Source organism: Cygnus atratus, chromosome 10 (assembly GCF_013377495.2).
Source record: "Cygnus atratus isolate AKBS03 ecotype Queensland, Australia chromosome 10, CAtr_DNAZoo_HiC_assembly, whole genome shotgun sequence".
In the NCBI taxonomy this organism is placed as follows: Eukaryota; Metazoa; Chordata; class Aves; order Anseriformes; family Anatidae; genus Cygnus; species Cygnus atratus.
Window position 1 is genome coordinate 3,268,267 of NC_066371.1, and position 19,527 is coordinate 3,287,793.

At 41.5% G+C, this 19,527-nt stretch overlaps 1 protein-coding gene across 2 annotated transcripts in view; it reads right to left on the reverse strand.

Annotated features, from left to right (window-relative positions):
• Nucleotides 1–19,527, reverse strand: part of CHL1 (cell adhesion molecule L1 like) — an 82,220-nt gene that overhangs the window by 12,408 nt on the left and 50,285 nt on the right. For both annotated transcript variants that reach the window (XM_035546875.1, XM_035546877.1), the window contains exons 10-23: nt 16,238–16,369; nt 15,661–15,798; nt 14,851–14,962; nt 13,930–14,096; nt 12,439–12,604; nt 11,278–11,402; nt 9,036–9,137; nt 8,629–8,826; nt 7,566–7,636; nt 4,741–4,963; nt 2,389–2,504; nt 2,021–2,225; nt 1,662–1,784; nt 457–636 (exon numbers count right to left, since the gene is read on the reverse strand). In XM_035546875.1, the coding sequence (XP_035402768.1) occupies nt 457–636; nt 1,662–1,784; nt 2,021–2,225; nt 2,389–2,504; nt 4,741–4,963; nt 7,566–7,636; nt 8,629–8,826; nt 9,036–9,137; nt 11,278–11,402; nt 12,439–12,604; nt 13,930–14,096; nt 14,851–14,962; nt 15,661–15,798; nt 16,238–16,369 (2,058 nt within the window). The remainder of the gene's footprint in view (nt 1–456; nt 637–1,661; nt 1,785–2,020; nt 2,226–2,388; nt 2,505–4,740; nt 4,964–7,565; nt 7,637–8,628; nt 8,827–9,035; nt 9,138–11,277; nt 11,403–12,438; nt 12,605–13,929; nt 14,097–14,850; nt 14,963–15,660; nt 15,799–16,237; nt 16,370–19,527) is intronic.

The window sequence follows — 19,527 nt, forward strand, 5'->3', positions numbered from 1 at the left end:
CTCTGATAAAATAATATAAAAAAATGGATTAAATACCCTACAGTCATATTTACGTTCGTACGGATTTCCCACGTCACATAACTGTCCCTAGTACACTTGGGAGTCCCCCATTTTCACACAAGGGCAGAATTTCTTTTTATAATATTGCTGAGGACAGATTTAGATCTTCAATTTTCTGTTCACAACTACATGCAATACGCTGATCCTAGTATAGCTTGCAAAGCTGATCAGCAGGGACAGAAACACCGTACTTTCTGGCAAATGGAGCAGATAAGCTCAGCTTTTCCGAAGAGCTGCATGGCTACATTAAAAACTTCACTGGTTGTTCTTATGGCAAGAAAAACAAATTTATTTCCTCTAATTCCAAAGGAAATGTCAAGCCTGGAATATTCTCAATATTGTTTTCCATTATTGTTAAAGCTTCTTCACATGAAAACATATTGCCCATTAACTTACTCCCTTGAGCCATCGTTAGTCCTTCTTCCGTGACCGGCTTTCCGCAGCCCTTGGCTGTGCAGGCCTTCACATAGAACTTGTACTTGGTGCTGGCGCTGAGGCCCGAGAGCCTCCAGCTGAGTGTGGACCGGTTTGCCACACTGATGTCACTCAGAGGCCCGATTTCATGTGTTTCGTTTACTGAAAGAGAAAGGAAAGTGAGGTCAGATCCGGCATCTAAAGCCTGCAAAGCCTCACAGTGCCAAGGGTGCTCCTGCTAGGGAGGCACCTTGTGGCACACCGCAGGGGTGAAGGCTCGATGAGCACACTGCACCCTCCTGCTGAGCACCAAGATGGGATCACTCCGGCCCATGCCAACCTCCCAGCTGCTCGGTGAGCTATCACTGATCTTAAAAAGCTCCCTGATTCTAGATATGCACACAGTGAGTGGGCACACAGTGAGTGGGAGGGAAGAATTACTGTCTCCTAGAACATTAATTATATACGAATTGCTTTTCGCTTTGCTTCCAAACATCTGCAGACTTTCACCAGCAAGTTAATGGTGGCTGTTGTGCCTCATTGAAGCTGGCAGCAGCAGCAGGAGGGGCTGTAGCTCCCAAACTGCCTGAATAGTTGGTCTGAAAGCAAGCCTTCTGTACATTCAGGACTTCAGATCTTACTCAATAACATGACTCAGGTGGCAATTACCTGCATTTCTGCCGAGCTACTGAGCAGGGAAGAGGTGCCTACTGACAAGATGTGAAAATCTTAATGAACACGGCCAAAGCGTTCTCACTATAAAGTGTTTTGTGTTGAACAAATTTCAATTCAGTAAAAAGCACTGACAATTTATTGATTTTCTTAACTACCACATTAGGTATAATTTGTAAATATGAAACAACTGAATTAGCTAACAAAATGTGGAATAAGGCATGGCAGCAATGTGAGCTTACTTGTATCAGTAACATGAACAGAAAACCTTTTGCTCTGGAAAATGACCTTGCCCTGCCCTCTAGCAGGCGGCGTGCACATCACAGCTCGAAACAAGCTGCTCGGATGCTGTGGCTGTTACACAGATAATGGAAACAGCCTTTCTCATCAGCCTCTGTTTTATATAGTTCTGCACATACAACACCCACCCCCACCCCCTTATTTTATTTTATTTTTGAAGAAACTAATAATGTTTAAATTCTAAAATCAAAAATCAAAGCAAAACAAGCACATACTTATCTGGTACTGCAAAATGTAGCCAGTAAGGTGGCCGTTGGCCTTCTTGGGAAGTCCCCACGACAGAGTGACAGAGTCCTTGTCAAAGTTCAGGATTTTCAGAAAACGGGGTTGTTCAGGGACTGAAGACACAGGGATTAGTTTACAGAGAGCACTGCACAGGTCTGTCTCTACATGTGCTTGTTAAACGAGAATATAGTTTAGCTCAATACCTGAAGTTCCCCAAACTACAGTTCCCCTTTCTAGTGAACAGTTTTATGAACACTGGCGATTTTACAACCACTTTAATTTACGGAATCAAGTTGCTTTGTTACATGGACGATTTCAATTTACTCCCTCCCATCCCACTTTTTCTTACCTCCTTCTGGAGTTTCAAACACCACAGGAGAGCTTTCCGGTCCATCGCCCTTGGAGTTGTAAGCCAGAACAGTCAAGCGGAATTCACTGAAGGGCTCCAGACCAGGAATCATCCCATAGTTTCTGTCTCCTACAAACGTTAGGAAGTGTTTCTCTGGGTGATGCCTTTTCCCATCCAGCATGCTTTTTGTTTTCCACCAGCTGACCTGCATTGAGATTGGCATTTCTATAACAAATTACCTTTGATGGGGCTGAATGCTATATTGATTTCTCTCATCTTCCCAGAAATGAGAGATTGTCATCTATCATTGACAGAGGATTCATTTAATAGTTTGTTAAACTGCATGCAATTAAAGAGAAATTCATAACCTTATAGCCACTTAAATGTCCACGAACTCTGTCCCTTGGTATTCCAAACCAGAAGACTTTGACCAGCGTGCTGTTGACAATATCCACTGAGACGCCGGAAGGAGCAGCATCTGGAGCTGTAAAAACAGGAGCGATGCATATTAACGATGCTTACGGGAGCTCAGTTTCACACCATTTGTATGCTACAGGGCTTGGCTTTCCAGCTCAAGCTGTGCCAGCTCATGCAGTCTTTCTGCAGGCAAGAAAAAAGTCATACCACCTGCATCCAGTGAGTGAAACAGGCCAATAAAGATTATTTTGCGGTATCAGAGCTTTCTGCTGAGGGCTGGAATACAGGTGCACTGGGACATATGAATTTCTACACCAGTATTTATGATTTCCTGTTTCAAGTAATGCTTACAGTAGTGAGAAGAATAAAAAAAAAAAAAAAAAAAGATTAACACAGCATTCAGAAAGGCAATCTCATAGTGTTTTTTATTTTTTTACAATCAATTTCATTTTATAGCTAAACTCATTAAACAGTAGGATTTTAATCACTGCACAACAGAGAGAGCTATTATAGAGCCTAAAAAAAGGGGGAAAAAAGAAAAAAAAAAGGAATCCACTGACAACTGAATAGTAAGGAAGATTTTCCACTGATAGAAGCAGATGTAAAATTAGATCCACCCTAGACACACAAAGCAAACACGCACGCTATGGTGTCTCTTTATTCTCGCTATCCTCCACCTCTTCTGTGATCCAGCAAATGGAGGAGAGGAAATATCACCAGGGCTCCCCAGTGTCTACCTCTCGCTGGGCAGGGGCTGCTCTCCAGCCCAAGGCCATCCCCAGCGCCAAAGCGTGATGCTGGTGAAACACTCAGGAGGTTTTAAAATCAAACTGGAACTTTTTGACCATTTGACATCACTTCGGATGAATGGAGCCACCTCACCACAGCTGCTGCAGAAGCTGCAGCAAGAGGAGAGGTGGCTGCAGCACCCCCAGTGACCACGGCAGTGGGAGTGCTGGCTGCAGGAGATGGCCGATAAATGCAGCTCATGGCCGTCTGGGCATCTCACTGAGCATAAAACACATGCTGGTCTTAGTAGGGTAAGCCACTGTAGACCTTCCAAAGGCTATTCAGTCTGTCAGTTTACTTCATTTTGGGGAAAACAGTTGAAAGATTTCAGATTCTGCATAGGATGAAAATTGTCTGCCTTTAATAAGATTAATTGGCAGATCTGAAAGGCAGAGCTCTCGCTGACACCCCTGCCAACTGTTCCCAGCCTCTGCCACTAAGCGTTTGCAAATGCAATAACCATTTGTATTTGGGATCAGGGAAGCTTGGCACCCCACACTAGCTGGCCACCAGGCTGTTTACTCCGTCAGTGATATAAATCCTTAAATCCTACAAAAAAGGTTCTTTTTTTTTTTGAGGTGGTGGTAGTGCTTAACTGGGTTGCTTCCTAAAGGGAGGTTGGCATTTCATTACTGCAAATGGATACATTTCCAGTCGCCCAAATACCTTCTGTAGCCATGTAGTAAACACCAAAGGGGAAAGGCTGCTTTCAGAAACGCCGGGATGGCCCCAGGAGTGCCATTATCCGGTGTCCCACAGATCATATAAGGGTTGTCACAGCCCCTGTGACACCAGCATTAATTCTATTAGCAGAGAAATCCTCCTTCATGCTCACCTCTCACAATGGGAGATGATTATTAAGGCCCACCATGAAATTGGAGCTCGAAGAGGACATGTAAAGGGTCGGTATCAGAAGTGGTGGCTGTGAACTAGAGCGGCCCAGGCAACTATTATCTGAACGTGGGTAGCAAGGGGAGAAAGCTGCTGTAGTTTGGCCCAGACTATGCACAGTTTGCAAAGCCCAACAGCAGAGGCGGACCAGTGCTGAGAAGCTCCATGGAGAGGGCTTGGAGCAGGAGCAGGCCCAAAGCTAGGCCTTGTGGTGGAAGAAGATTTCTCCAGAGACAGGGGGAGGCCTGTGGGAGGGGGCTGTGCCACCAGGGGGGCACAAAAAGCTGCTGGACAGAAACCCAAGCTAAAGGTTTGTCCTACTGAGCTCAGCACAACTACTGCTGCAATTCACAGGCTTCTTCATGGACTGTGGCCTTCAAATGACTAGCCACATTAAATCAGCACTGAGATGAATAAAATCACAAGGGATGTGTCCACAAAGCTGGAGTCCACTGTGCCCAGCACCAGAAGTGGCTGTGTCTCTGGCAGCCCAGCACTCTCAGCAGTTGTATTTAGGCATTTTGGCCGCAGGCTGCCCAATCTATTGCTCCCCATCCAAACATTTTGTATCACAAGACTCACTCACACAGCACATTTTTCACGGGAAAGTTCCTGTTACTTACTGTCCTCTCCCGAATATCCAGTGGTGACGTTTGGTTCAGGACCAGCTCCTAAATTATTTACTGCTTGGACCTTGATCTCGTAGGGCACGAAGGTGGGGGTGTTCCTCAGGGTCAGGGAGTGTTTCTTCACCAATTCCTCATTCCAGTCAGTTTCGACGCCCCGCTGCCGCCAGCTGACTTTGTACTCCAGCCCTGGCCCATTTCGCTCCGTGGGCTTCAATGGCTGCAGGAGAATGGGAGATGTTAAAAGAAACCCCCAAGTTGTTGGGGTTGGTTTATTTTGTTTTGCTTTGATTTTTTTTCTGTGATGTAAACTGCATGCCTTTTAGCGCAACTAAAATGCATATTTTGGCATAAGGCTATTTGTGCCTTTTAGTACAGCTAAAATGCCTTTTATCTTAGAATTTTATGTAGCACAGCAAGTTGGGTCATTAAAATTTAGATTTGTTCTAAATATGCGCCAAATGCTTGAAATTATGCCTGGTCATTTAATGGGCAACTGCTGTGCTATCAGTTCTTACTGATCAGCTGAAGACTTCGCCACAGCATGGTTCTCATCTAATTAACACAAATTTATAAAATATTAGAAGACATATAACAATAGCTTGTCATGAGACATTCTCCAATTGAATTTCTTTCTCTGAAAATGTACCTCTTTAATTAATAATGTTAATTGGTCACATGCACTACCCCAAAATGATGTGTGTGTGTGTGTTGTGGGGAGGTTACTAGTCCATTGAAACATCTGTGGGTATTTTCCACCACATAACCTACTCTTAAAAATATTTAAATGATACATTATACATATCAAACACATAATGCCTGATAGGTAGCCAAGCCACGCACAGAGCCCAGATCAACACACTTTGGTCAGAGAAGTGCAGAAGCCTGAAATGAAACCACGTCGACCGAGTGTCAGCAGAGCACCATGTCCCACCGACCAGCTCACCCGCTGCTTCTCATGCGTGGGGACTGAAGGCAATGCAAAGAGCATCTATAAAACTTGAACAGCCCTCAGCAAGGCATGCCAAAAAACAGTGTTGTTACATGGTGTTAATTTATCCTGTGAGTGGACTCACCAAAAACTCACTGGATTCTGTTCAGCTGTGGCAGGACAATGATAAGCAAACCTAGCTCTGGGGCATCTGCAAATTCCCTTTTACTTGCTCTGAGGGTACAAGGACCAAAGCCATGCACCCTTCCATTTAGGACCTTCAGGATGACTGTGGTGAAAGGTCTGGTATGCCAGACAGCTTTCTAACAGGCAGTGCTGGGTTGAAGCTCCTCCACGGCAAAGATCCCAGGGAATGGGATTTGCAAGAGAAGCTGGAGAAGTAAAAATTCCTACTCAAAAATAACTTCTGGTTTGGAATTAAATTTCAGCACTGCTTGACTCCTATTTTGATCTCCCTTAATGCTGCAAATCCTTGGCTGAAAAGCTAGTCACTAACGCTCATCTGGTCTCTTAATCCAAAGTAGGCAGATTAACATCATTTTGCAGCCTTTGTCTGCCAGAAATAGGTTTTTTTTTTTTTTTTTTTTTTTTTTTTTTAGCAAATTCAGTGCCTAGCATTTTCTCTGGAAAGCGTGCAGAAAACACCATAAATAAATGAACATCCTGTTTATGACATTTAAATGATTCAACGATATTTAACAAAGCCTGTCCATCCCATTCTCTCTCTTTAGCCTCAATTTTCACTTTTACTTTTGCCGTGTCTGAGCTGGGATTACTGGCAGGGAGGGTGGTTCCTTCCCTGCTCAGCCAAGCCTTCAGCCCACTGCTGGTCCCAGCAGCATCACCCACCCGTGGTGAGTACCACCACTCTGCTTCTCCTCCAAGAAGCAGGTTTATCTTCCCTGACCCTGGACTATGGCAGTCAGCAAAAATCCACTTTCAAATCCAAGTCAACAGATCTAGAGGGCCACCTCCTTTTTGGCATGATTATAGCTCAAAGTGCAAATTCGCACTGGGGAAACATTTATTGTTCTTTGCTGCGAGCAGCAGATTGAGAAGTAAATCTCATGTAAATTGTGTTTAATTCAAGCCACAAAAAAAATATGCTTCCTTCCACAGTTGTTGAAGCTTGTGTTAAATGGAGGAATATATATCTGTCTAAATTGTTGGCACAGAAGCTGTAAGCTTAAAAGCCAGAGAAATTGAAGTCTGGAAACCATCCTCAACATTTTTATATGATTCCTTTGACACATGATCAGGAACTGTATCTGCACTCCTTTAGCTTGTGGTGTAGAAATTCAAGCTCACATTCTCTTGGCCAAGGGATCTGAGTCATTTTCAAACCTCCAGGCTCAAGGAGCAGAAACTCTCTGCAAATGGTCCTCACCTGGCCCTGGCTGCTCCTCCTGCAGAGCAGGGTTAGACCACAGCTATTGCAAGCACTCCCTTGAATGCAAGAAGCACAGAAGAGGAGCATACTCTGGGAAATTCTCAGTGTACATGCAGGACCTCTGTATTTCCTTATAGCCTGGAAAGTTTTGTTGTAAAAAATTGCTTTTTGAAACAAAAATTAAACAAGGGATGGAAACTCAGATGTCATTTAAGTCAATGGTAATTTTACCTTTGACTTCAGTAGCATCAATGATTCTACCTAAGGAATTTGCTAGTGTTTCCTAAAAATCATTAACTTTTAATGGGAGGAAGGGGAGATAAAGTCAAGGGAACCATTATTTCTCTCTCTCTCTCTCTTTTAAAAAATGTATTTACATTAAAACAGCATCCTGATAAATTTCATGCTGCCCTCGGAACTGCTGCTTGAAGAGAGGACCTGTTCCCAATATTGTAGAATTGACAGACATGTTTGCATTACCTCCCATTTCATCACCATTTCATTTGGTTCAGAAGCTTCAACTCGGATGTTTTCTGGGTTCTTGTCAGGAGCTGGAACCACACAGATAATAAGGTTAGTATCCATATTTCTGTTTTTATTTGCACTTGTTATTTAAATAATAAACAAATATGTATTTATTAAATACATATTTTAAAACTTTTCTTGTTTCTTTATTACTGAGAGCGAAAAACACCTAAACAAAGAGTGTTCATGAGCTTAATTACTTGGATCAGCAAAAGCTGCTGTGAATGGAATGAGTTGTTTATGCAGTTTTGATTCCTAAGTGCTCCTGTGGTTGGAGCCACCAGCTAACATGAAACTGTGACTTTTGGATTTCAAAGCACCAGATGTAGGGGGATTATTAGGAAAAGCTTTTTCTCCCTGTGGGGATAGTAAACAGAAGGTATATTATTAGTGGGGCGCGCACAGCTGAAAATCTGAAGAAAGACCTGGAATTGAAGTGAAAGGGGAAAAAAAGAAAGAAAAATGCGGGGGAATGCAAATGCCAGGTTGAACAGTTGGCCTCTAAAATGACTTTCAGGGATACAACATTTTCTGTTATGATGAGAAATGCACTGTGAATGAACGCTTTTGACAAGCTTATAGCTGCTGAAAGGCTCCCCATAAATCCTGAAAATTCTCTCCAGCACCTGCTTGTCCATAAATGGCTGCAATGAGCCTTAAAAGCGCAAAATCAGCAGAGTTCAGGAAAGCTTTGTGTTACAGGTATGTGGGTAGGAAACACACTGCTGGCCATAGCAACATAAAATCCTCATTTTGGCATCCCCAGACTGATGTCGGCAGCTGCGGGGGTGAATCCTCTCTTTGGGGAAGCTACTGCCTTGGCATGCAGGACGGCTGGATTTGGCTTTGTGGTGTGCAGAGCGCTTTAGTGTTTCATCTCCTACCATGCCCATTGAGCAGAAAAAGTAGCACAAGCAACCTGACATCTTTATGCCCCTCAGAAGGGAAAGAGGGCAATGCTATTCCTGGTAAAGCATTAAAAATATTCACATAAAAAAAACTAGATGGCAGTGTTTACCAGCTGGAGGCGTTGCATAGCGCAGCGATGGTTTACTAGGCTGGCTCCTTCCAACAGCATTCACAGACACGACACGAAACTGGTAATTCATGTATGGGGCCAGGGTCAGAAGGGCTGTGGTGTCATTCCCCGGGGCTCGGGTCAGCTCCTGCCACCTCCCCGGCTCCCACTGACTCTCTTCATACTCTATAATGGACTCTGGGGAGGAGAGAAAACAAAGCAGAGGAAAACAGGCAGCACCCGTATGAACTGCTTATAAATAGCAGGATGGAAGTGAACTTAGAGCAAATTAACTGTCACAGGAAAACCGATTAAGGACAGCTTTGAGCACGGTTTGATTATTCTGACAGCCGTGATGTGTCATTATGCTAAAGGATGTAAGGTGATGCTACCAAAATCCTTCATACCATTAACAGGGCTGTTATGGCTGGCCCCAGCCTTCCAAGATAGTCGAACACTTCGGTTTTGATGTTCTGAGAGCTGCAGATCTTCTGGTGGATCAGGAACATCTGAGACACAACAAAGAGCTGTCAAGAGCGTGGCAATTATTCCTGTTTATTTGGTATTTTTGAAAGGACTGGAACGGCAAGCTCCAGTGAAGGCAGTTGTAAAACATCTTCTTATTTCAAAGTGGACAGGATTAGGAAAGTAGGAATTGCTTTTAAAGATCCTGCTTTGTTACAGAAAAACACACTGAGTCTTCTGATTCTGCTTTCTCCCCTATAAATGCAATATCCCTTCTACAAGTGTATTTCCATCTACTCTCATTACCTTGCTTGGAGCAACAGATTTTTCTTTGCAAATCATCACTAGGATTTATATAATCACTAATAGATATTGACACTGCTCTCATCAGAAAGTTATATTAGAATCGCTTAGATTTACTGTGGTGCAAACCAGAGTGCTAGGAGGAGGCTTGGCTCTCACAGTTATTGAACCTGGCTTTTAGAGCATGAGTGAAAGGATAACATTCATTATCCCAGCCATGGGGATCTATATTAAAAGGAAACAACAAAATTCATTACTTGCCAGCTCAATTAGTGCTGTCCAGAGAATATATCAAGTCAGTTGTGTAGCTCGTGGTTGGTGTGATAACTGCACTGCACCTCCTGGGGACTATCGTGGGACTACCCAAGCCTTGAGCACAGGACTATCCTGCTGCTGCTCTACACACACTAGAGCTCGCTTTTTATGTACGTGGCTGTCAATTTAAAATCTGATTATATTGGATTAGCTTGGTAATTGGATTGCATAAAATCTGATGTAAAAGAACAATTTCTTATTGCAGGGGGCTGATGGTTACCCCTCATCCCTCCAAAGTCGCACACACTACTCCTCCTTAAACATGTAGTCCTGAACACAAAACTACATTCACCAGGAAAACAATCTCAGAGCTTGTGCAGGAAAGCTTCCTGGGCATGAAGCTAGAGTTTCAAAATCTAAAAAATGTATGGACCAACGAAATGAAATTACACAGCTCTTGATGGGTGTTTGACCTCCTTCTGCCCCAACATTCTAACTACATTTTGGTTGATAATGTCATTTCTTACAGGAAAAGCATCTGGCTCAATGAATAACACTGTCCCTGTCATTGTGAAAGCAATTAGTAGGGACTAAACAGAGTTTTTAAAATAACAATCTTGAGGTTGTTTTTTTTTTTTTTTTTATATCTCAGGGTACATCAAAAATTTTAAAAGATTATGTTTGTGTGCTATGGTATATGGTGCTATGATTTTGTATTTGAAGACAGTGATGGTATATCTTTGAGGTATCCATCTTGCTATCTGTTCATTAACAATAGAACAAATACCTAGAAGTATTCTAACAGAATACATCTTCTGCGCTCATTTGCCCATATTTTCATATCTCCATCTGTTCCATGTTTAGTTCTTTAGTCATCTCACAGGTCTTTCATTGCAAAAGAAGCCTGAATTGTTTCATTTGGAAAATAACAGATATTGTTAATCCACCAAGACCTTTCTTATGTACAATATATAAGAAAAAAACAAGCACAAGAATGTTTTTCCCCTTCTGTAAATCAACTTTTTAAAAAGAAATAAAACGCTTCATGAAATTTTCATAAGTAATGTAACAGTTTACAAACATTTTGAATTATATACTACTAAAGAATACAGTACAGTAAATAATGTGCATAGCATCTTCTTAATTTACTATTTACTAAAAAATACCATTCATTTAAAGTGTGAAAACATCCTGAAGGTCAGATTGTCTTAGCTCCTGTTAACAATCACTGCCAGAAATAAACAAAAATATAAAACAAACAAACAAACCCTGAAATTAAAACAACACAAAACTCTCAGCAAAATAGCATTCTAGTGATTGTCTGATGTCCTTAGGTAAGTGTTAGAGGCTGGTGTTGCAAAGGACTCCACATCACTACACAAGTTCATCTCCTTAATTTTGAGCAGCCCTTCAGGACAGGAGACTGGTGGTAAGGATGCTCAAAAGCAAGGTCAAGCTTCAGACTCTGTGGGTCAAGTCCTTTCTCTGCTATGAATTTGCTGTTTGCCACTGGGCAATAATTTATTACTGAGGTTTGGTAACTGAAATGGGTAAAAGAACTAATTAAACAAAAGTGCACACACTATTGCACCAACCTGACTGCACACTAGGAAAATATTCTCTTACCAAGAACAATTAACCGTGATTCCGCTGCGACACTGTCTAGGGAAGTGCTAGCCACACACGTATAAACTCCTTGATCCTCCAACGTCACAGTTGAAATGAACAGTGTATCCATGTCCATAATTATCCTACAGGACAAGAAAAAAGGCACATACAATTAAAAAAATATATATATAGAAAAATATGTAAGATAAGCATATGTCTGACACTGTTCACTGAAAAACAGTTCATGAAAAAACTTGGTAAGGGAACATTTTGAATAACATAATTGCGTGTTAGGCTTATTATTTTAAAATGCGATTGTAGTTGTATTATACACTGTGCTGTAGACTATTAGTTGTATTTTGTAGCAATTTAGCCTCCATGGCTGGAAGTTGGCATGTCTCCCTTGATCTAAAAAGAGCCACATTGATATGCGTCAGCTGAGGGTTTAGCACATAGGGTTTTGGCACATCATTAATGAGGGAAATACACAGGCTTTATATATACATTTTTAAGAGGGCTGAGTAAAACCCAACATTCCCAGCCCACGTGTGTCACGTCCTATGCACCAGGGGCAGTTGGCCTTAATCCAGGCCCATGGGTTCTGTCAGGGTGAAGGCTGATCTGGTCTTTACCTGGTACTCTCTCTCTACCTTCTGTGGCCTCAGCAGTATCCTCTTCCACCCCTCCTGCACTGCAGTGTTTAGGAAATCACCTTTCTGCTGTGACTAATTAATAAAGACACCAGTGTGCCTACTGTGGGACCTTTCGTATGGAATAAAGTCTAGGCTCCATCCCATTAAAGGGCCAAACAGGTATAAACACAGGAAAATACTAGTTCAATCCAAGTGGAGAAACAAAATCACAGTTGACTACACAGAGTTTAGAGTTATATTTCTGGGTTAAACCAACATTTATACAGCATTATACGATGATAGTGAAAGAGAGTAAACAAAAACAACAGTAATAATAATTTTCCAGTCACAGCTTAAAACTCATACAGATGCATATATATTTATGTAGACAAAATGCAGATCTATTCATATATCGCATGAAGAATTCCTGCAGATATAAATTTGCGTTTCAAGCTATTAAGTTTCATGTTTATTAATACTCATGTTCCAGCACTATACAGCATTATTTCAGCTGAGCTCAAGAAAACTCTTGTTCTTCCCTGCTTACCTGCTGTCTTGCGTGCTGTTGACTGGCAGCTGATCTCCATCTTTCCTCCAGGATAATTTGAAGCTGTTTTTCAAGTGTGAATCATACTCAGACTGACATTTCAACAAAATCGAATGTGATTTCAACACTCGGGGGTTCTTCGGAGTAACGACAATTTTTGTAGCATCTGGTTGATCACAGAAAACACTTTGATTAGGAGAGAGAAACTATTACATCAAATTTTCACCAAGCACTTCATATATAAAAATCAACCTCAGGAGCAATGATCATATCTTCATCTATCTATCTATCTCTATATACAAACATTTCAAGCGGAGGAGGTTGGTTTTGAAATGGAGATTTGACAGGATATAATTTTATATCTTGAAAATTTCTATTTTAGTTCAGTCCCAACCAACATATTCAAGAAACACGCACGCAAACACACAAAGTCACAGGTGAAAATCCTTGTTAGCAGACTGTTATGAAATGGATGATAAAAAAAGCTTGAATATGATTTTTATGTCCAATTGTCATTTGAAATAGGCTTTGGCAATGACCCAAGAAAAATTACAAGCTTATTAAAGTCGAGTGAGAAAAAAATATTGCAATCAAGTTTGTTCTTTTAATTGACTCTAATCTAAATGCAGAAACAGATGAATAAGTAGGAAGAAAGCACTTGGCTGCACTTCTCTTTACAGTGAAATATTGCTTTGTGAGAATTTTATTGTACATTTTCATGTTTATTATAACTGTAAAACTTACAAAGCAAAGAGACTGGCTTGAAATAGAACACAAAAAGACTTTTTTTCTTGAGTTAGTTACAGCAAATCTGCATCTGAGAGTGCTTTTGAGGACTTTGTTAATTGAGTATTGAAGTTCATTGTTTTTTTCCTCCCCCCGTGTTAACAAATACTTGTCAAGCTGATAGTCTGGCAAAGGCCCACTGCAAAGCCCCCTCACTCATCCTGCTACAATGTGCTTGGTGTTTTACCAAGTTTTGGATGTACCTTCTGATCAGCGTGTTGGAAGCAGCATCAGGAGAGGAGGAAGCCCATGGCTATGGGAAAAGCAGCTGGGGAACCTGTCTGTCTCAGCAAGGACTCTACCAAGGTCATGTACATGAGGAGGGCTCTGAGCCCCAAGAGCCACCGAAGAACCTGCTCTGAATGTAACAAGGCTGATGGCAAGAAGGAAGGAAAATCCTTTCAAGATAATAAAGTTGAAGGATTTGGGAAGTAAGCTGCAAGTTTTTGGTGGCTTGTGTAGCTTCCGCAAGTGTCAAGAAGAAGGTAAACATCATGTATGAGCATGGAGAAATCACACACAAAAATAGGGACAATACTAACTGCTACACGTACGTGAGACCTATGGCAATTTTAGGTCTTAATGTACAGAGAATTTATAACCTCATGGAATATATCAGTATCTTGGACTGAGTTTTTACTAAGTACTTATTTAATGAAAAACTGTAAATATCAAAGGTCTTTCCGTTCATAAGTGAGATATTACCTCTTATATCCAGATTCGCTGTGATTGCTCTTTTTCCAACCGAGTTTGCAGCCCAGCAAGCATATGATCCTGAGTCTTCTTTCTTTGTTTCTTTGATCTCTAGGGTGCCATTTTTATTTAATTCGTAGCGTAATGCTGAGAGTGGCTCTATGCTATCATCCTTAGTCCTAAAGAGGATAATAGTTACGGCTTATTTCTGGGGTTGTAGGAACTATTATTCCATAGAAACATAGAATGGCTTGGATTGGGAGGGACCTTAAAGATCATCTAGTTCCAAACCCCTGCCATACATTTTCATATTTCATGGTTTGCAGATAGTGCAGGGGACTCAGGAGTCTGGGGTCAGCAAGTCACTTTACCTACATGCAGGCAAATCATAAAGGGACATAAGATTTCTGCAAACCTAAAATACACTGACAGTGTCTACCAAGATCTTTAAACTACTCTGGCTGAGTCTTTAATCCATAGCTGTCATGTGCAATTCTATTGCACCTGTCAAGTGCTATGGCAATCCAGTGATTTCCAACTGCATGGAACCATTTCCACGTGAACGTGCTCTGTAAGTCATTGCCTTTCAACCCCAGCAATGTGTCCAAACTTTACAAGTTACCAATGTTAAACTAAGACTGATGAAGCTGTAGCAGGATTTGGCTACATAAGGCATGGTTCTGCTTAATGAATATCCCAACACCTCTTCACACAGGTATTGAGGACTTTCATTAACTTTTTTTCCGCCCCCTCTTTAAATCAATGTGGCAAGGTTCTTGAGGAAGAGTACACTTTTTAAACAGGATACTTATACTAAACATAGTTTAGTTACAAATTGGTAATTCTAATTCCACAACATGAGCACATTTTTTAGTGTTTGGGAAGCCTGCATGAACTTGTTTCACTTGAAGAAGTCAGTTCTCAGTAGCTTACCATCTAATATCTGCTGCAGGTGAGGCAAAAATTTCACAGTGCAGGAAGGCACTGTAACCCACAACTGTGGCATAGTTTTCACCATCTGAGGTCAGTATTAAGGGAGCAATATCTGCAAAACAGAATGCAAAACAAGCAGCACTCAACTTCAGAACTGGGAATATAAATACAGTCCCTGCATCACACCCTTTTCCCACTATAGAAAGGTCAAAGGCTTGGTCACTTAGCAGGAATTTCACTGCCTTTTTGCTCCTGCACTGAGCAACTGAGTTCTCATAAGCCTCAATGACAAAGATAACAGTGGTTGACTTCTGGACATGTCAGACCATGAAAGCTCAACTCCAAGACAAAAAACAGACCAGTTTTGCTTCCTCTAGAGACCTCTCTTATTAAATAAATTCCCATAACAATCTGTCTTCAAAGAAGAGGCTCAGAATCACAACTGAAATTAAAGGTTAACAATACACAGTACATTTAATAATTCAAAAACACAGTTGTGGCCACAATCTAGTCCCCAGTGGTCTTAATACATTTGAATTCCAAAGGTTTTGAGCCTAAAACAACAACTACGTTGTTAAAATAAAGAATATATCAATGCTCATGACCGCACAAGCTAAACGTATAATATTGCCCATGATAAGGCTTGTTGCACTAGTTTGGACAACGTATTTCTGAAAATCCAGGGCCAATGCAACAGAATAGAGAGCTGGTTATAATCCCAGAACAATTCTGAAGATTTAAGAGGTATCAAAATGGGACGCTTTAATTACATCTTTCTTAATAAACGTGAAGAGGTGGGACACTACTCACTGAGGACATTCACGTTGGCGCTAGCAAGGATGGTACCATGCTTGTTGCTGGCCTCGCACTGGTACACGGCACTGTCCTGAAGCTGAAGGTTGGTAAGGCTGATCTCTCTGGCAGAGATTCTCCCTCTGAAGGTCCTACCTGGAAAGAACCAGACCCTGTCAATTTTCAGTTAAAACCAAACCAAACCAAACGATATAGGAGTTTCAAAACAGTAGTCATAACACCAACACACCTGGGAGCAGGGCCTGTGCTCCTCAGACTCGTTGTCCTTTGTGCTAATTCTGAAGCACTAAGACCAAGAGCCCTCAAAAGCACGCGTACCACCCCATATCCCAAACAGATGGGAGCAATACAGGGTTAGGTACTCACAGCCACTCCACACCTGCACCGCTTTCACCTCCTTTCAAGTTCATGTTTAAATAGAAGCTTTATTAATTAAATAAATATGAAAATATGTTTAAACAGATGTCACACAAGACATCATTTGGTGCATTAGGCTTTGTGCATTCCAGGGGCACAACACAGACGCGTCCTACCTGACCACCTCCTAAAGAAGGCTGTAGGACCTTGTACTTACTGTCAATGGGCATCCCGTTAAGTTTCCACTGAATGGTTGGCTCTGGGTTGCCAATCGCCTCGCACAGCAGCACAAGGTTTGTTCCTACGCTGTAAACACCACCTTCGGGCTCCTTAATCCACCGAGGAGGCTCTGTAAAGAGGGGACATGGCAGATAGCAGGTGACACAGCAGGACAAGTCTGACTGCTATTACCGTGGTTCTCCAGGAGATGGCAAACGCTGCCAACAGTTGCCACCAGCTCCTAGCAGCCCTTTGTGCACCTGGAGCGTACTTCTTGCAAACCAATGCTACAAAAGGTAAAATTAGCATTAGTATTCAACAATTTCTGTCCTTCAGGCTTTGTAAAATGCAAATGTCAGAGGGAAGAGTGTAGGAAATGGGCAGTGTTTACCGAAGTGGAAAACAAATGCAAAGAAGATGAGAGGTGAGAGGCTGGGGAGGGAGGTAAACCTAATGGTGTCAGCATTTTCACAAGGACCCTCAGATATGAGACTGTGGTCTCTGAAATGACGTGAGACTATTTCAGCAACTCAAACAAGATGCAAATAACCATTCAGCTCGAATACTCAGCAGACATGAGCAAATGGCTTGTATCGGCTTGCCCAGGAGCAGCCGGAGGGCAGAGCATGATGATGCAGAGGTGATGCTGATCACCTCCATCTGCTCATCTGTGGGTGCTGAGGAAATGCATTGTGCTTTTCAATATCCCGGTTTTCCACCCTATATTCAGCCCATATGCTGATCCATAACATATTTAGATATGATGAGACATTTTCTGACCACTGATTGAGGACCAGTCCTGAAAAGTCCCCCACAGGGTGGTGGTAGAGGAGCAGCAGTTTGCTGCTGCATTCCTTGTGCCCTCCTCTTTCCCCAGCACTGCCAGCTAAACCAGAGCAGCCCCTGAGCATCAGCTACTCAGAACTCACTGGAAAAACAAACAAAAAAACCACCGCAACCGTAAGGGAGGGAAGGAACAGAGAGGAAAAATAAATCATTAATCTCATGACAGCTTTCTGATATCTACAGACCAAATGCAGATCCCTGAGCCTGCGTACATTGCAGAGGGTGGCCTTAAAAACAAAACAAAACAAAACAAACAACAACAACAAAAAAAAACACAGCCTTGTATTTGTCATTACCTCTCCCTGAGAAGCAACAAACTTCCACATTTTAGTTCCAGACCTGTCACTACCTCTTATGCTGGCCCTAAGCAGATCACTGGACCCTTCCTCCCTGCCTTCCCTATTTGAAAAGATGAGCTAATGTATGGGATACATGAGGATTCATTAGTTAATGCTCATAATATGCTTTGAAGATTAACAGAGCTGTTGCTTGGTAATACATCTCCAGATGTTATCAGTGTGATATATTAAAATAAAACGTCATAGCTCACACAGATATATTAAAAAATACCTCTGATGTGTGATAAACGAGCTTCTACACAAACTCCACTATTTCCACAGTAGAGAACCCACGTAGAGGCATTGACTAGCAACAGCTAAAGAATGAATTAAATGTAAGACACCAAAGCTTATCAAAAAATATAACATCCTTGCATTTCGTTCACAGTACAGATTTCTTCTACTGCCTTCCTCACTGGAGAGCTGGTTGCCCTCCTGTAGTGCAGCACGTAACATGGCCATACTTGCTATGCTTCCTTTTATTTGACTCCAGGAAAAACCTGCATGCAGCAGAACATTTTGGGTTTGCAGATCTCTTTTTTTCTCTCTCATACATTATACATACATCAGAGAAAGACAGTCAAAGGCATGGAGGTGAAAAGGTTTCTAACAATCCTAATGAATTTTTTTCCCCCAACTACGTCTGCCACAAGCACTGTATTTGAGACAGGATGTTTTGGAGGAGGTGAGACACTAAGCAAAACCTGGATACAAACTACACTATAGATCCCTTCCTATTTTAATTTGTGCATACGCTTTTGAAAGTGAGCTGCAGATATATTACACTGCAGTATGGGAATTGCCGTGGTTGCCCCAAGGAAGTGATGCAGCTATGAAGCTTCAGTCAATGAGATTTTGTCGAGTATGAAATGTAATTTCACAGAAAGACTGAAGAACCTCTCTCCTTTGTGGCAGATATGCTATAGTACTTATAAGTAGATAAAATGTAAGAATAACAAAATATACATATACAGTCTAGCAACCACAATAACCTGTGGTTGGACAGACAAATCTGCAGTTAATCTGCACAAGCAAAATGCTATAGCATATGTTTCACTGCATAATGTGTTCTTCTAGGTAAGAGTTATAGATGTGGGCCGCCCAATCAAGAGATTTATGTCTTTATGGGAACATAATGAGAGGTCTGAAAACAAAAGGGATCTAAAATGGTCATCTAGTCCATACTTCTGCAACAACACAAGTTCACCTACACTTACAGTGTTCCTGATGGATCCAAAACTCCACAGCCTCCTGTGCTGTCTACAGCAGTGCTATCCTTTCGCTCATAACTAGAACAGACTTAATGTTAACCAAATTCACCTCACTGTAGTTTAGATCCATTGTATTATGCCCAGGGGAGACAGGGAATGGTGTGTAACTGTGAAGAAACTTTTGTGCTGTTTGAAGGCTGTTATATGTACCCCGGATTCATTCTTTCCTAAATTAAACATATCTATCCATTTATTCTCAAAGGCCATGTTTTTGAGATCTGTGACTACCCTTACTGATTTTTCTATATTGTCTTGAGTGAACCCCATTCTCAATGTGAAACTGGATGTGTTACGTGAGGCCTTATCAGTTCTCAGTAGTCTTTTTTTTTTTTAAAAAAACAACACTTTTCTTTAACCTTTCCAGGATGATTATTCTTTTTCTGCAAGAACAGTATTTCTGAGCAGAGTTCAGCTTGTGATCCAATACATCCTCCAGACCAGTCTAACCAGACATTTTCCATCCTGTGTTTATGAAGCCAATTAGTGCTGCCTGATGAGAATTTGCACTTGTGCTTACTGAAGCCCATCCTTTTCATTCCAGACCATTTTCCAAATTTTTCAAGATCATTCCAAATTCTCTCACATCTTCCCAAGGGCTGACAATCCATCCCACTTTGGGGTTGTCATCTGCAGATTCAGATACAGTTATCACCTTTCCCAGTGAAACACCGACAACTACAGCTTGAGTCTCATTAAAATAACCGGGCATGTATCTATATCACACTAGTTTTATCTATTTTATTTTTCTCTAACTCAGTAATGAAAGTAGCTGCAAAGGCCCTTAGGTATTCCATCATTACTATAATTAATCATTATATTGCAATTATTTCTAT